This window comes from Tenrec ecaudatus, chromosome 13 (genome assembly GCF_050624435.1).
Source record: "Tenrec ecaudatus isolate mTenEca1 chromosome 13, mTenEca1.hap1, whole genome shotgun sequence".
NCBI classification, from domain to species: Eukaryota; Metazoa; Chordata; class Mammalia; order Afrosoricida; family Tenrecidae; genus Tenrec; species Tenrec ecaudatus.
Window position 1 is genome coordinate 80,923,069 of NC_134542.1, and position 15,194 is coordinate 80,938,262.

At 47.2% G+C, this 15,194-nt stretch overlaps 1 protein-coding gene across 1 annotated transcript in view; it reads right to left on the reverse strand.

The window, feature by feature from the left end:
* DAPL1 (death associated protein like 1) overlaps positions 1-15,194 on the reverse strand; it is a 34,792-nt gene that overhangs the window by 15,369 nt on the left and 4,229 nt on the right. Inside the window, exon 2 of the mRNA XM_075528958.1 lies at positions 2,320-2,413. Coding sequence (XP_075385073.1) covers positions 2,320-2,413 — 94 coding nt within the window. The remainder of the gene's footprint in view (positions 1-2,319; positions 2,414-15,194) is intronic.

Here is a 15,194-nt window from a genome sequence, read left to right on the forward strand (position 1 = left end):
TTTCCTATGACATAATTGTAAAAGTAATCGCCAAAAAACGGTCACGAGAGGTGTTGGTCAACGAAGATGAAGGACTTCTGTCTGCGGACATGCCTGCATGGGATCTGTAAGGAGCAGATGGAGAAGGGAAGCAAATGAAGTTCAGGCCCCCGGCCCTCTACCAGATCAGCCCCTTCCAAGGCTGTGGGAGGGACCCGAACAATCTCATAGTGACAATTTGGTATAGTTTTTCTCTGAAGTGGCCCCCAAATTTGCAGACATTTCAGACTCCACGTAACTTGTCCCTGTCCCTGGTGAACAGAGTCCTGGGGTGCGGTGGTGGGGATAGACAAGGCAGTCTGCTTCTGGAAAGATCCATAACTTGGGACACCCTGTGGAGCAGTTCTGCTCTGTACTGTCAGGCGCCTGTGCATCAGAATCGACTTCCCAACAGTGGGGGTTGGCGCTTGGTTTGAGTTTTGATCCCTGGTACGTGGAGAAAGAGCAAATTCTTGTTCTTTTAAGTTTCTGTCTCCAATTTTTAAAATGATTCTTTGAAGGCAATTAAGATTTTTTAAAATGTCTAGTCTCCACTTCCTTATGAATTTCCAGCCAGTTCCTCTTCTCATAGATTTCTGAACAACAGAGAAATGAAATGTAGACGTCACTGCGAAGCCACCGCTCTGGTTTCTGAACTCCACGAAACCAAACTCACCGCCTTCAGTCACTGCTGCCTCACAGCCACCCCAGAAACAAGGCAGAACTGCCCCTGTAGGTTCTGGACCGCACATCTTTATAGGAGCAAACTGCAGCATCCTTCTTTTCAGAGAGACTGCTGGGCTTGATCCGCCAACCTTGCAGTTGCAGCCCGATGCATAACCCACTACCCACTGGGCTTCTTTTCCTGAGCCCTGGGGCTCTGGGGTGCTAACCTCTGTCCATAGCCAGTGTTTAAGGTCACGTCAGCTTTTAGAAGCAGCACACACGTTAGAGCTTGGCCATCTTCCACTTCTGCCATCTTGCACAGAGCACATTCTGGGCGAGGTGCTGGGTCACACGGTAAAGGAGATGGAACTGCCCCCACCCCCGCCAATGGCTGAGGGCTTAGCACTTTACCTTCCCTGTGCAATTCCATTTCATTACTTTCTGATACCAGAAGAAACAAATAACTTAGTCCTAAAGGGCAAATCCGTATTTCATTTTAAGGTGGAGGGCAAAATCCTCAAAGCATTTCCTTCCGAGGAACCTCGGAAGAAAGCGTGAATGGCGATTTAAGACAGGCTGCACAGCCATCGTCTATTTCCACCAGAATTCTTTCAGAGATTGGCGCACGTAGCTCTGGAAGGAGGTTCCTTGAGCATCCTCTGGCAGTGACTAGTCTCTGAGACAGCCTGCATGACACGACTTGGATGGACTAGTTCGGTGTGTTTCTTTCTCAAGCGCTAGCTTCCTGTGAAGAGCTACCATCCCAGAAACCCACAGGAGCAGTCCCACCCTGTCCTGCAGGGTCACTGTGAGCCGCAAGCCACCGATGGCAGTCAGTGCCCATGGAGTCCTGGTGGGGCAGGTCCCCAAACAGTGACAAAGCCACAGCTCTGAAACTCGGAGGGGGCAGTTCAGTGCGGTCCTACAAGGTCGTCAGGAGTCAGAAGTGACATGATGGCAGAAACCAGTGCTTTCCGCGGTGCCAAACAGACTGGCCATTCCTTTCTGAAGAACCGAGTGATGCATTGCAACCAGGAGAGCCGCTTGTTTTTAATCCAGGAGCCTTTCAAAGAGGCCTTATTAGGAAAACTGGGCAAGCGGAGGGACAACATTTTAAAGGCTGATCTGGAAATGGGTACAGCGACGTGGATCAGGTTTGGACGCACTTACAGCCACCTGCTTGTATGGGACAGACGCCCCGGGGCTGTCGCGGTCGTGCTTCGGGCTGATGACCGCAAGGTGAACAAGCAGCAAACCCAGCAGCTGCTCCGAGGTTGAGAGAGAAGTCATTCTACTCGCCCCCCAGGTGGTCCTACTCTGTCCCCAAGGTCTCTGTGCGTCTGAATCCCCTCGATGGCAGCGTGAGTGGGCTTTGGTTGGGGAGCAGGCTCAGAGAGAGGGGTGGGGTGGAAAGGGGTGGGGAGATAGTGAACGAGCCCTCCTGGATTCCACTTTTACCTGACTTGGCTTTTCACCTTCAACCCCAGACAACCCCGGGCCGCTGCCTGGCCCGACTTCTCACTCCCAGTAAGCAAACGTTTGGTTTGTCCTAACATAGAAAACGCTCCGCCTTCTGGACACCGAAGCCACTAAAAAGCCCTCAAGGTGAACCAGAAGAAAGTCAGCCGCCCCTACCTGGTTTTCTCCAATCCTGATTTTTTGGACTGCCGCTCCAAGACGCCGATTTCTTGGAGATTTTTTTTGGAGATCCTCTTCCTGCCAGCTCTCACTGAAATCAACAGGCATCAACAGGACGGTTACTGTGAGAGCGGGCTTGCTTTGTGGTTGAGACATGGACTTGGAAGAGAAAAGAACTTCAGAGTTTATTTGAAATTGTTTGCACACTTGCATTTAAAGCAATGCAACAAAAACACCTACCCGAGTCACCACAGAATGAGAAATACTGTATGTGGGGCAAGCAGCCAGTGCCTGAGAAGGGCCTAGACCCACTTCTTGCTCCTTAGTCATTGCGAGCTGCCTCTGCGGCTGGCTCGAGCTGTGGAGTGACTGACTCGCGGTGCCGCCGGGTTTCGGAGTGGAACTAACAGCTCCATCGCACTGGCTTGGCTGTAATCCTCACACTGCATTTCCTGCCATGGTGCCACCCGCTGGATTACACATTAGTTGGGTTACCAGTGGTGAAGGCACAAGAGCACCCGCCCCTTCCTATCTGTTTACTGCTTATTCTTAGGTGACTTTCAAAAGTGGGGTGCCCGGCCTAGCTCAGGAAGCCCACAGGCACCCTCCTCCGTCCTCTCAGGGGACGCTCCCTGAGGAGCATGCACTCAGCCTGGCCCTCACAATCCCCGCAGTCAGATCCCGGGGTGCAGCCTTCAGTGAGGACTTAAACAATGCATTGAAGGCCAGATTCTCCCCTCTGGACCCTGGGTCACATCACGATCAACAGCAACAAGGTGGCCGCTGTCAGGGGTTCTGTCTTGCTTGGATCCACAGCTGATGCTCCTGGAAGCAGCAGTCAGGACATCAAAAGATGCGCTGCATTAGGTACATCTGCTGCACAAGCCCTCTTAGTGTTGAAAAGCAAGGCGGTTACTTTGAGGGCTACAGTGCCCCTGACCCAAGCCGTGGTCTTTTCAATCACCTCCTTGCATGTGAAAGTTGGACACTGAGTAAGGGAGACCACGGAAGAATCGATGCACTGGAATGACGGTGCTGGAGAACAATATTGAAAGTGCTCAAAGCGCAAACAGGTCTGTCTTAGAACAGGGACGGCCACAGTGCTCCTAAGAGGCGAGGATGGCGAGACCTCGTCTTACGTACTTTGGACATATCGTCAGGAGAGACCCGTCCCTGGAGAGGGACATCATGTTTGGTCAAGTGGAGGGGCAGCAGACCAGAGCAAGGCCCCCCACCAAGATGGATGGATGCAGCAGCTGTATCAATGGGCACAGGCCTAGAAACAACCGTGAGGCTCGCAGGCGCAGAGCCATGCAGGGTTCCCTTCTGATGTGCACAGGGTTGCTATGGGCCGGAGCCCACTAGAGGCACCTCACAACCACCACAACCACAACACCAGGCTGCTAAGTGACTCCAACCTGACTATTAGCTACAGAATGCTTGACCGGTCTCACCATTGTACTGTGCCTGCTATTGTTAAAGCCAATCAGAATTTCCTTCTTGTTTATCCCTCCTCCTCTGTATGGATGCTCCGTGACGATTTCCGCTTGCTGCAGCACTCTGGTCAATCTTTTTGCTCCTTCAATAAACGCTTTAATTCAGCAGTTCTCAACCTGTGGGTCACGACCCCTTTGGGGGTTGACGACCCTTTCACAGGGGTCACCTGATTCATAACAGCAGCAAAATGACAGTGATGAAGTAGCAATGAAAATACTTTTATGGTTGGGGAGTCCCCACCACAGGAGGAACTGTATTAAAGGGTCGCGGCATCAGGAAGGTGGAGGACCACTGCTGTAATTTAATGGAAGCTTGCTCTCTGATAGTTTTCTAAGCAGATCCAAACGATTGGCTTTTCCCGTACTAAGACTGAAAAGGCGGCAGGTCACTCCTAGGCTTTGGAAGAGGAGGGTAACATCAGACTCTGTTTAGCACTTGACTGTATACGATTTGTTTTTCTTGTTATCAAACCACCTCAAACTTGTTACTCTCTTCATGATAGCAAAGATAATATGACTCTTCCATTCCCCCACAAGATTAAAATGCACAACTTCCCTCTCCTCCCCCAACCAAGGCTTTCCAAAGCCAGATCCCGAGAGTGCTGAGGGGAAACCTGGCCACCCACTGACTGGAGAGGCGTTTAATTCAGCAGAACTGTCAGTCCCATGACATGCCACCTTCCACCCCAGACCCCAAGCCTTAGATGTTGGCCAAGCTCAACTATTCTAATGAGTTATTAAACCACATTCATAATCCTGCCATTCAATAAATCAGTGTTAATGAGGCTCAGATGACCTAGCAACCGGTGAGGTGTTCGGTGATGTCAGATGAAATCAATTTTTTTGAAAAGGAGCAACCCATGTCAGAGCGAAAGTGCAATCAAATCTCTTTTTCTCGCTTCCAGGAAGTTTGCACATCTGAAATCTGATGAGCTCAAATGAGAAAAAGCTAAATGGACACTGATTTGTTTGAATCTGTTAATTCTTTTTTATGGATAAGGCAGATTGGTAATTTTCTAAAACTGCTTCCAATACCATAAAAAATAACAAAACTGTTTCCCAATGCTCATGTGATTGCGCTGCATCACTGTTCTTTTCAAATATTATTTAATTAATGTTTAAATTATGCAATACTTAATAATACTTAATTTAATAATGTTAAATTTTGTAATACAATAATAATCAAGCACACAACTCAAAAGAGGCATGATGTCTAGTCTCTTTGCCGCCTTCCCCCCGCAGCTTACCCCCAGATGATACCAATGTACATATTTCTTAAGTATTCTTCCATAGAATTTCTTTGTATAGACATATATTGCTTTTTAAAAATGGTACATGGGTGGGAGGGGAAAAAAGAGGAGCTTATACCAAGGGCTCAAGTAGAAAATGTTTTGGAAATGATGACGACAGCATATGTACAAATATTCTTGGTACAATTGATGTATGGAATGTTATAAGAGCTGTAAGAGCCCCAATAAAATGATTTAATAACAAACAAAATAATAAAATGGTACCCAAAGATATAATTACAAGGGCTTATGAAGAAGAAAGTTTTCTAATTATTGAAAACTGCGCTGGCGAGAAACAGACAGTGAGAGTTGGGTCTACTGTAAAAGATTGTAAAAGTAAGGGATTTTTCCCACTAGAAGAGTGCGCCTGCTCATTCTCCAAGGGAAGCCAGGGCTGTCCTCTGAGGAGGTCATTGGGAAGCAAGCCTCTCCCAGACACCAGGCAGCTCCAACCCGGCTCCTTCAGACTTCTCTTTGTTCCTCAAATACAAAGAAATCTGATATGAGTCCCTTGAAGATATCAAAGTGTAAGGAGCGCAGAATTCCTAAGGTGAGAGAGAGAGTGGAGACCTTGCCTTCAGCAGGGTAGAGACCTCGATGGAGACAATGTTGAGAAAAAGCAGCTGCACACTGAGGTGGTTTTGTTTAGTGGAGGCATCTAGGACTTTGTAGGAATACCTTTTGTTTTACTAGCCCTAGCACTTTGGGGACTATAACACATGGAGGCTTACTTTCTTATTCATATACGCATGCATATGCATTCACAGAGACAGGTACACCTACAAACATGTACTCTGTACATGCATACACATACACATATGTTATTGCACTGTTGAATGGTGTTGAGCCAATTCTGATGCTATGGGACAAGATAGAACTGGCTCCAAAAGAGGGTCCCAGGCCAGGAGTTTTCTCGAGTGAGTAGAATGTTTGTTGGGTTCACACCACGTCCCTTTCCGTTAGAAGTCAAGAGCCGAATCACGGCACCACCAGGCTCCCCGCGTATTTATACACACTCACTGATAGGCATCGCTTGTGTCCACAATATGCTCTGAGAAGCAGGAAGTTACGTGATGGGGATGCTGTACAAACGTGGTGCTCATGCCTTATGGGAACGCACTTCTGGTGATCTCTGTCACTGCTGCTGGGCCTGCCAGGAGAAGCTGAAGGACCGTCCTCCTGCCCACTGGACAAGGCTGGAGCATCCCTGCCCTCAGGCGTGGGCTTTGCCTTACCTGCCTGGATCTGGATTTGGGTTCTTGAGAACCATTCACACCCAAGCCAAATTCACTGACATCGAGTCGATTCCGACTCCTAGCGACTCTCTGGGGTAGGGTAGAACTGCCCCTGTGAGTTAGTTCCCAAGACTGCACCTCTTTATGGGGAGAGAAAGCCTCATCTTTCTCCTGCAGAGCAGCTGGTGGTTTCAAACTGCCGAACGTCGCAGTTCACAGTTAGCAGTCTAATGGGTAGAGTTCATTAGGTTGAAATGGTAAACAGAAGAAAATCTGCTTTCCCCTAAAAGACCAAATCAAACCAAAACGTGTGTGGGCCTATGACCATCTCTGCAGTCTGATGTGCCCAACCAGACTTCAAAGGGACACACACGTGTCTGCACATTCACCTCTATCTGTCTAGTCCTGTTTCACTGGACTTACATCATTACAGATGGATGTGGAATTTAAGTGCCTTTTCACCATATGGATAGGATCATCTGCCTTTTCTTCTTGTGTGTATTAATATGGTTATTTGCATTAATAGATGTTGCTACTGCATCATTCATGCATGGATGGAATAAGCCCCACGTAGCCCTTTGGATGATAAAGTTGTTCTTTTATTGATGATGAAAGCTTCGTCTTTGCAACTTGTGATGTTAAATTCATTCTAGTTGTGCCTGGGGCTCTGATCAGACTGCACACCCTCTCCCATACCTGGTAATTGTTGGTGGCAGGTGGCTGCAAGTTGCTATCGAAGGCCTTAACCGGGCCATCTGTTCACGTAGGCAGCAGTCTGCCTGCCACCCTTTGCACCCATCGTTCAGGTCACTGACACCAATAGGATAGACCTCTCTGGGGGTTAGGTTAGGGCTGTATGCTCCTCCTTAACAGCCGGCACTGAACATTGCTGATGGAGGCTGCTGCTTGCTAACAAAGAGTCATCGTAGGTGGAAGTTAGAGGAGCCCTGGTGACATAGTGGTTTCCAGTGGGGACTGCTAACCTCAAGGTCAGCAGTTTGAAACCACCAGCTCCTCGTGGGAGAAAGATGGGACTTCCTATTTCTATAAAAAGTTATAAGAAACTCACAAGGGGCATTGCTACGCTGCCCTCCTGGGTCACTGTGAGTTGGAATCGACTGAATGGCAGCGAGTTAAGTGGAGGCCATGTCCACAGCCAGCACACTGTGGATGGATGCTGAGAACAAGAAGGCCGACCTCGCTGCCGGTCTGTGTGGGATGTGACCTCCCTTCCCTGTTTCCCAGTAACTGCTGGCTGCTGAGCTGATAGGAAATCGCACAGGCCCTCCCATCGAGTGGAGTCAGGAGGTGGGTCACCCAGGACCACTGGGATCCGAGACGGACAACGCATCTTCTGGAGGGTCTTCTGGGGAGTGCTAGCCTTTCCTCCTGTGCACATGCTTCTTCAGCCTCCCAGCTCAGATGTCAGCAGCCTCCGGTAAAATAAGAGCAACACCCAGCCCTGGAGGGGGCTCTCTGGGAGTCGGTTTTCCAACAAAAGACGTGATTGCAGAAACAGAAAGGGAAGGAGCAATAGCCAGGGAGAGGAGACTTCACCCTCTGGTGGACAGATTAATTAGTGCACACTATCTTGCCTGGTGGAGAGAATGCTATTTCTGGGAGATATTGAGAATGAAAAAAACGAGACCTGAAACTTTCAAATCTTAATTACACCTGGCAGGGAGAAGGAGGAAATGGTAAGCAAAGGCTGGAGCCAGCGAAACACCAGTTATTGGGGGAAACAGAGCATGTTAACACCCTTGACAATTCTAGTGGCCCAGCAAATACTCACCACACACACACACACACACACACACACACACACACACACACACACACACCATGCAAACAGTGGCCCGTCCACATGAACACAGAGAATGAAAGCACCTCGAGGGATGACCAAATGCCGGGGGGGGAGGGGGGGAGAGAAGTATCATACAACAACATTGGAGCTGATTAAAGAACCAAGGGAAAACAGAGAGAAGGAGCTAAAAGGATGAAGGAAGCGGTGCGCGTACACATGGGCTGTAAGGGAAGAGACAGTGTGTGTTTCGTTCCCCATAATTTAAAATAGCAAATCTACAAAAGGCGAGGATGGAATGATGCTACAGAACAAGGGAAACAGGAGCACGTCCTTAGTAATGACAGCAATCCACGGGGCAGGAGACGGAGGGTCCTAGAGTCGTGTCCGCTATTGAGCTTAGATCGAGACCAACTTACCCCAACTGTGGGTACACTCTCTTAAGTTTGATACTCATGGAAACACTAAGAAGAAAATACACAGTTTTAACAGTTTTCTTGGCACATCACCAAAAATAGATATTAAAAACAAACAAAAAAAACACATTCAAAAGGCAAGCAGAGGGTATGCTCAAAGTCGACACAAGCAAAAGTCAGTTGGCTGTCTGCACAACAGCAGTGGGACTCTGAAGGGAAACTAGGGAGACACTTTAGTCTATGATAGCATCTGAGACCATAAAGTAAATTTAACTGGGCACATGAAAATTACAAAATATGGCTGAAAAAAAACACTGACCAGAAAGGTAGGGTAGAAAGGGGGAACAGATTACAAGAATCTACATATAACCTTCTCCCTGGTGGATGGACAACAGAAAAGTGGGTGAAGGGAGATGTCAGACAGTGTAAGACATGACAAAATAATAATAATTTATAAATTATCAAGGGTTCATGAAGGAGGGGGGAGTGGGGAGGAAGGGGAAAATGAGAAGCTGATACCAAGGGCTCAAGCAGAAAGCAAATGTTTTCAGAATGATGATGGCAACAAATGTACAAATGTGCTTGACACAATGGATGGACGTATGGATTGTGATAAGAGTTGTACGAGCCCCTAATAAAATGATTTTTAAAAAACTCAAAGAAAACTTCAATAAGTGGAAAGAGGCTTATAGATAAGAAGACTTAAAATAGTTAATATGGCAATACAGCCCGATGGGATCTATAGTTCCAATGTGATCTTAGTGAAAATTCCAACAGACTGCTTTACAGACATGGGAATACCAATCCTCAACTTCATGTGGAAAGACAGGAGGTCTGAGTAGCTAAAGCAAAGCTCAAAGAGGAGAACAAAAATGGGAGGACGCACACTTCCTGATTTTAAAACATGCTATATAGCTATAGTCATCAAAACAGCATGGCACTGGAGTAGCAGCAGACACATAAACAATAAGATGTGTAGCTGATGGCTTTCAGGAGACCGGAAGGGGATGGTACTTGGCTGAACACTTTGATTGAAAATTTCACAGAAGAATCCTCAGGCAAAAGGGGGAAGTCCAGAACAGAGTTTCAAAATCTCACGAACTCATCTAGACTGTCGAGAGCCATGGAAGGTGGGTGAGCTTCTGAGATAATCATTATATTTTAAACCATAATCTCCCCTGACATCCTCTTAAAACCAGACAATAGTTTAGCTTGGCTAATAAAAAGAGTCTACCTTGAGCATTATGCTCTTTTGAGACCAAGACCTGGATGCAATCCAATTGACAACAGTGCCTTGGAAGATCAGATCATCTTGGGGACAGTGAGTGCAGGCTCACGAAGGAGGAGCAACTTAGAAAATGGTTGCACGTTCTCAATATCTCTAAATCGGACACAATCTATGTTACCAAATTATACAAGTGGAAATCTGCTGAATTAGTGTATGTGTTGCAGTGTGTATTCTTAGTAACTACAACAAAATAACATTTAAAGCCGTGGTTCTCGACCTTCCTAAGGTCGTGACCCTTTAACCCAGTTCTTCATGTTTTGGTGACCCCCCAACCATAAAATTATTTTTGTTGCTACTTCATCACTGTCATTTTGCTACTGTTATGAGTTGGGCGACCCTTGTAAAAGGGTTGTTCGACCCCCAAAGGGGTCGCAACCCACAGGTTGAGAACTGCTGATTTAAAGAAAAAGTAATTCAGTCAAGGGGAAAAAAACCCAACATTCTTAAAGATTAATACTTTACTTTAATTTTTTTTAAGATTTTTTTCAGGGGGTTCTCATAGTTCTTAAAACAATCTGCATCAACTGTATCAAGCACATTTGTACATATATTGCCATCATTATTTTTTAACCCTTTACTTTCTATTTGAGCCCTTGAAATCAGTTCCTCCCTCCTCCCCCATAACTCCTCGGTAAATTACAAATTATTGTTGTTTCCATATCTTACACCGACCGCTGTCTCCCTTCCCTCGCAGATTCTGTTGTCCCTCCCCCTGGATGGGGTGTGTGTGTGGTTATGTGTTGATCATTGTGATCGGTTCCCCCTTCCTCCCTGATTACTTTAGATTCTTATCTCTCAACGTAGCGTAAAAAGATGTACAGTGAAATCACTAACACAAATGAAATTACGTAGCGCTATTGTTAGAACAGCCAAAGACTAGCGAGGTGACATCAAGGAAGGGCCTGCACTGCCATCTCATGTACTGTAGTCTGGGGGCCATGCTGACGGGGACCCTGGGGGACGGAATAGAACTATCTCAGAGCCTCTGTACAACTGTAAGTCTTCTTTCTTTGAACACTAGAGCAAAGAGTTTTAGCCGTGGGATAGAGTGACCCAGATTAGACACCAGGTGAGGAGCCACCCAAGGGCGCTAATGTTGTGAGGGAACCAAACCCCAACCACCCCAGCTGCCACGGAGGCTGTTCTGACTCCGATGAATGCCATGGGGCAGAGTAGCATGCTCCTTAGAGTGTTTGAGATGGTGCATCTTCATGGACGCAGTCTCCTCTTTCTCCCACAGAGCGCCTGATGGGTGTGAACCATCAACCTTACAGTCAGCAGCCGAGTGCCGAGTGGGGCACCACTTCTCCTGAGGCAGAAGTGAGCCTTTATCCGGAAACGTGGAGAAAAGAGTATGTGTCTGTGGTCATGGAGTCTAGGGATGATGGACGATGGATGACAAGACAATAACAAGATAGAATTGGACAAGATTAACTTATTTTCCCTCACAGATTTCGTGGCGCTGACTTCGTAAGCTGCGTGCGCAGTCTTCCAGAGGCTTACTGTGCTAACATCCTTCTGAGACCTTCTTGACGAGCATTTACTGACAAGCATTTCTTCACAGACCATATTCTTGTCCTCTCCATTGTTTGCAGAGTGTGGTTCAGGTTCACAGGGAGTTCCTGCTTCCGACAAAAGGCTTCATCCTTAGGCGCAGACGGGGGGACTTCGGGCCAAGTTTAACCCAACAGAGGAGCTTTGACTTAAACCTAGGCCTCTTTACCTTTCAACTTTTCATTGGGAGTTGAGTGAAAGTTTGTAGACGACGTTGGTTTTCCACGCAACAACCCATCCACATCTTGTTTCGAGACACTCATTGTCACCCCCCGTCCCCCATGTAAAGCACTGTACCCACTTGCTCCCTGTGTTTACCACTTTTATTTATTATCCTTCTTTCCTGTCCACTGCTGGAGGGCAGCTGGCGGGATTGCAGCGACCCTCTGAGTGGGCGGCTGCGTGTTGTGTCACCCCGCCCCCCCAGGTCTCTTTATGTAGGCTACCTAAGGGAAGCACAGAGAAGCAGCTTGGGGGTCTGTGATCCCCCAGCCAATAATATCACCTATTCTTTTTTAGAAATAGTTTGCACTGCCTCCCCTTTGTTCTCCCAGATGCTATTGTTTCTGTAGGCAGCCCAGTGGTAGTGCTTTCAGGGAAGCGGTGGTTCAAACCCACCTGTTGCTCGATGGAAGAAAGTCGAGGCTTTCCGTGGAGTCACTGTGAGTCAGAACGGATCCCGTGGCAATGGGTTTGGTTTGGGTTTGGATAGAGCAGTGGTGCTCAGGCTGGGGCGAACGACCCTTTCACAGGGGTCACCTAAGACCATAGGAAAACACACAAGGAGACACCACTCCTCTATCCGTCTCCAGGCAGGTCTGCCCACATGTAAATACGCCCATCTACGAGTACCTGGCATGAAGACTGTTACCCGGCTACACTGTGCTTCAAGACACAATTTCATTTATTTGTCATTAGAAATAAATATTTCACAATCTATAATGACATATTGTTTTGTGATGAATCACTATGCTTTCATGCTGTTCAATTTGTAACAATGAAAATACATCCTGCCTATCAGATATTTACATGACGACTCATAACAGTAGCAAAATGACAGTGATGAAGTAGCAAGGAAAATAGTTTTATGGCTGGGGGTCGCCACCACCTGAGGAACCGCATTAGAGGGTGGCGGCCTCAGGAAGGTTGAGGACCACTGGGATGGCCCTATGCTGGGGTTGTGCTCAGTGTCCCTCATAGCGACACTGTGTGCAGCAGAACAAAACGCTCCCAGTCCTGCGCCATCCTCACAATTGCTCTTGTGTGTCGAGCCCTTCGATGCTGCCACGTGTCCGTCTGTCTCATCGAGGGCCTTCCTCTTTCATGCTGCCCTGCTGCTTTACCAAGCGTGATGGCCTTCTCCAGAGACGGGTCTCTTCTGACAACATGGCCAACGTCTCAGCGTCCTTGCCTCCAAGGCGCCTTCTGGTGGCACTTCCTCTGAGACAGATGTTTGCTATTTGCTACTTTCATTACTTTGGGCCAGCACCAGCGTTCAAGTGCACCAGCTCCTCTTTGGTCTTCTGTATTCAGTGTCCACTTTCACATGCATAGGAGGTCATGGAAACACCATGGCTTAGTTTCCAAAGCAGCATTCTTGCTTGTCAACACTTTAAAGAGGTTTTGCGCATCAGATTTTACTCCATGCCATGCATCCTCTGATCCCCTCACTGCTGCTCCCATGAGCATTCATGCGGGTCCAGGCAAGACTAAATCTTTGATTTCAATCTGGACTCCTTTTAACATTATGCTACCTCCTTCCCCGGTTGTGAGGGCTACAGATGCTATAGGTGAAGAAAATACTTCGTACTTGGCTACTAGCCGAAATACTGCAGGTTCAAGTCTGCCCGCAGTGCTTTGGAAGAAAAACCTGGTGACTTCCTCTTGAAAACTCAGCCTGTGGAAACCCAATAGGTCACTGTGCTGCTCTGGCAGATGCCAGGCCACCGTGAGTCAGAAGTAACTTGCTGGCAACTTGTTTTATAGAAGATACACTGTTAGAGAGAAAATAAGCAATAGCTACGGATGAGAAACCCTTTGGTATATTGACTTCTGTGCATCGGAAAGGGTATCGACCATCTCGAGAAGGTGCAGAAGAAGGTGACTGGGTGGTGACAGGAGCCAAGTCACACGAGGAACTAAGGAATCTGGAATGATCACATCTAAAGAAACAAAGACTAAAAAGAGCTTACACTCTAAAGCCAACACAAGCCATAGTTACTGAGTCAATTCGTGCTCATAGGACAGAGTAGAACTGCCCCAGAGGGTCTACAGGCTATGATCTTTGAAGAGACCTGGTGGTGTTGGGGGTAAGTGTTGGGCCGCTGAATGCTTATATAGGGCACTCCCCAGAGAAAGAAATGCCCAAAGAAATCAATGCCAGTGCGCGAGTTCTTCATGAAAGCAATATACCGGAGATATTTCAGCACAAAGGCCTTCCCAGAAGAGTCCCAGTCCATCCAGGTGTCTTTGAACCAGAATAGCCTATGTCACAGGACTGTGGGATCCAACTCAAGGATTCAGAAACATACATGTAAACACATGCTGGATCTCCAGAGCACTCTGCTGATACCTAACTTGATGTGGGAGGTGCTCTCACATGATCATCTGTGTATGGTAGAAATTAGCAGAAGACAATATCCTCTATGATAGATGGGTGCGCTGCGATATGTATTGAGGCTGTCATTACATGGGGATGGTGGGACCAGATAGAACCGTTTGAGGCAGTGCCCACTTCCACATTCTGCTGGGAACACTGGTCTCGTGGTCTCCTGGTATCCAGATGAGCTATTTTACATGCAATCAACTGTACTGCCCAACGCAGCCAGGCTCTTGTGTATTTTGCTTGTACGCGATGGTTCTGGTCACGAAACCTCTTCCAGGTCTCCATGTGTCCACATCAATTCATTTAACTTGTAATCATTACACAGCCCCATGTCGGAAATATACTGACTTCTGTCCCTTTGTAAAGGCACAGCGCCTGGAGTCAGGTAAAGTGCCATGTGAGCCGATTTAATATTTTTGGAGGAGGTTTCTCAGTACAAATACTTAACGATAATACTTTCGGTTCTTCCTTTAAGCAAAATGAACTCGGGACAGAGCATATAAAGGAAAGAGATGCTCTTTTGGATGGTTTCTTGAGAAAAAAAATCTACATTCAGATCGGGAAATGCGAAGCTTCACTTTCTCATCCCTAAGCATGAGTTATACTTTTGCAGTTTTTAAAAATAAGCCTTCGTTGAGAATTCTACGTACCCAGTAATTTTCCAGTTCAGCTTTCCCAGACATCCTGCACATTTGGGGGGTGGTGGAGAGTAGTCAAGACAGAGACAAGCTTGCAAGAAAAATGAAGCTTTCTGTGCTACTCATCAGTGAAGAAGGTACGGGAAGAAGCGGAACGACACACAGGTTCGTGCAAACTCTGCCTCGTGGCTTAGAGCTTCCATGTGGAGATTTTAGTGAAGGTTGGAAGTTTGCAAATTACCTATTTTGCATTCACCGTTGACTTTCCAAGCAATCAAGACCCAAAAGGCCCTCATCAGATAAGGGTGTGGAGAAAGGAGAGGGACATTGAGAACGCAAGGGTCGGGTTTATTTTCCAACCCGGCTCTGCTGTTCCTCTAGCTGTGTGTCTATGGCCGTGGCCTTCAAATTCCTTCCATTTCAGTGAGCTCCTCTGTTAAAAAAAGATGCTATCATACCTGCCAATGAGGTCACTGGGCTCAGTGTCACCCCTGCCCCCATGGGTCCCCTACCACGTCAGACCGTACCGAATCCTTAGTAATGTTTATTT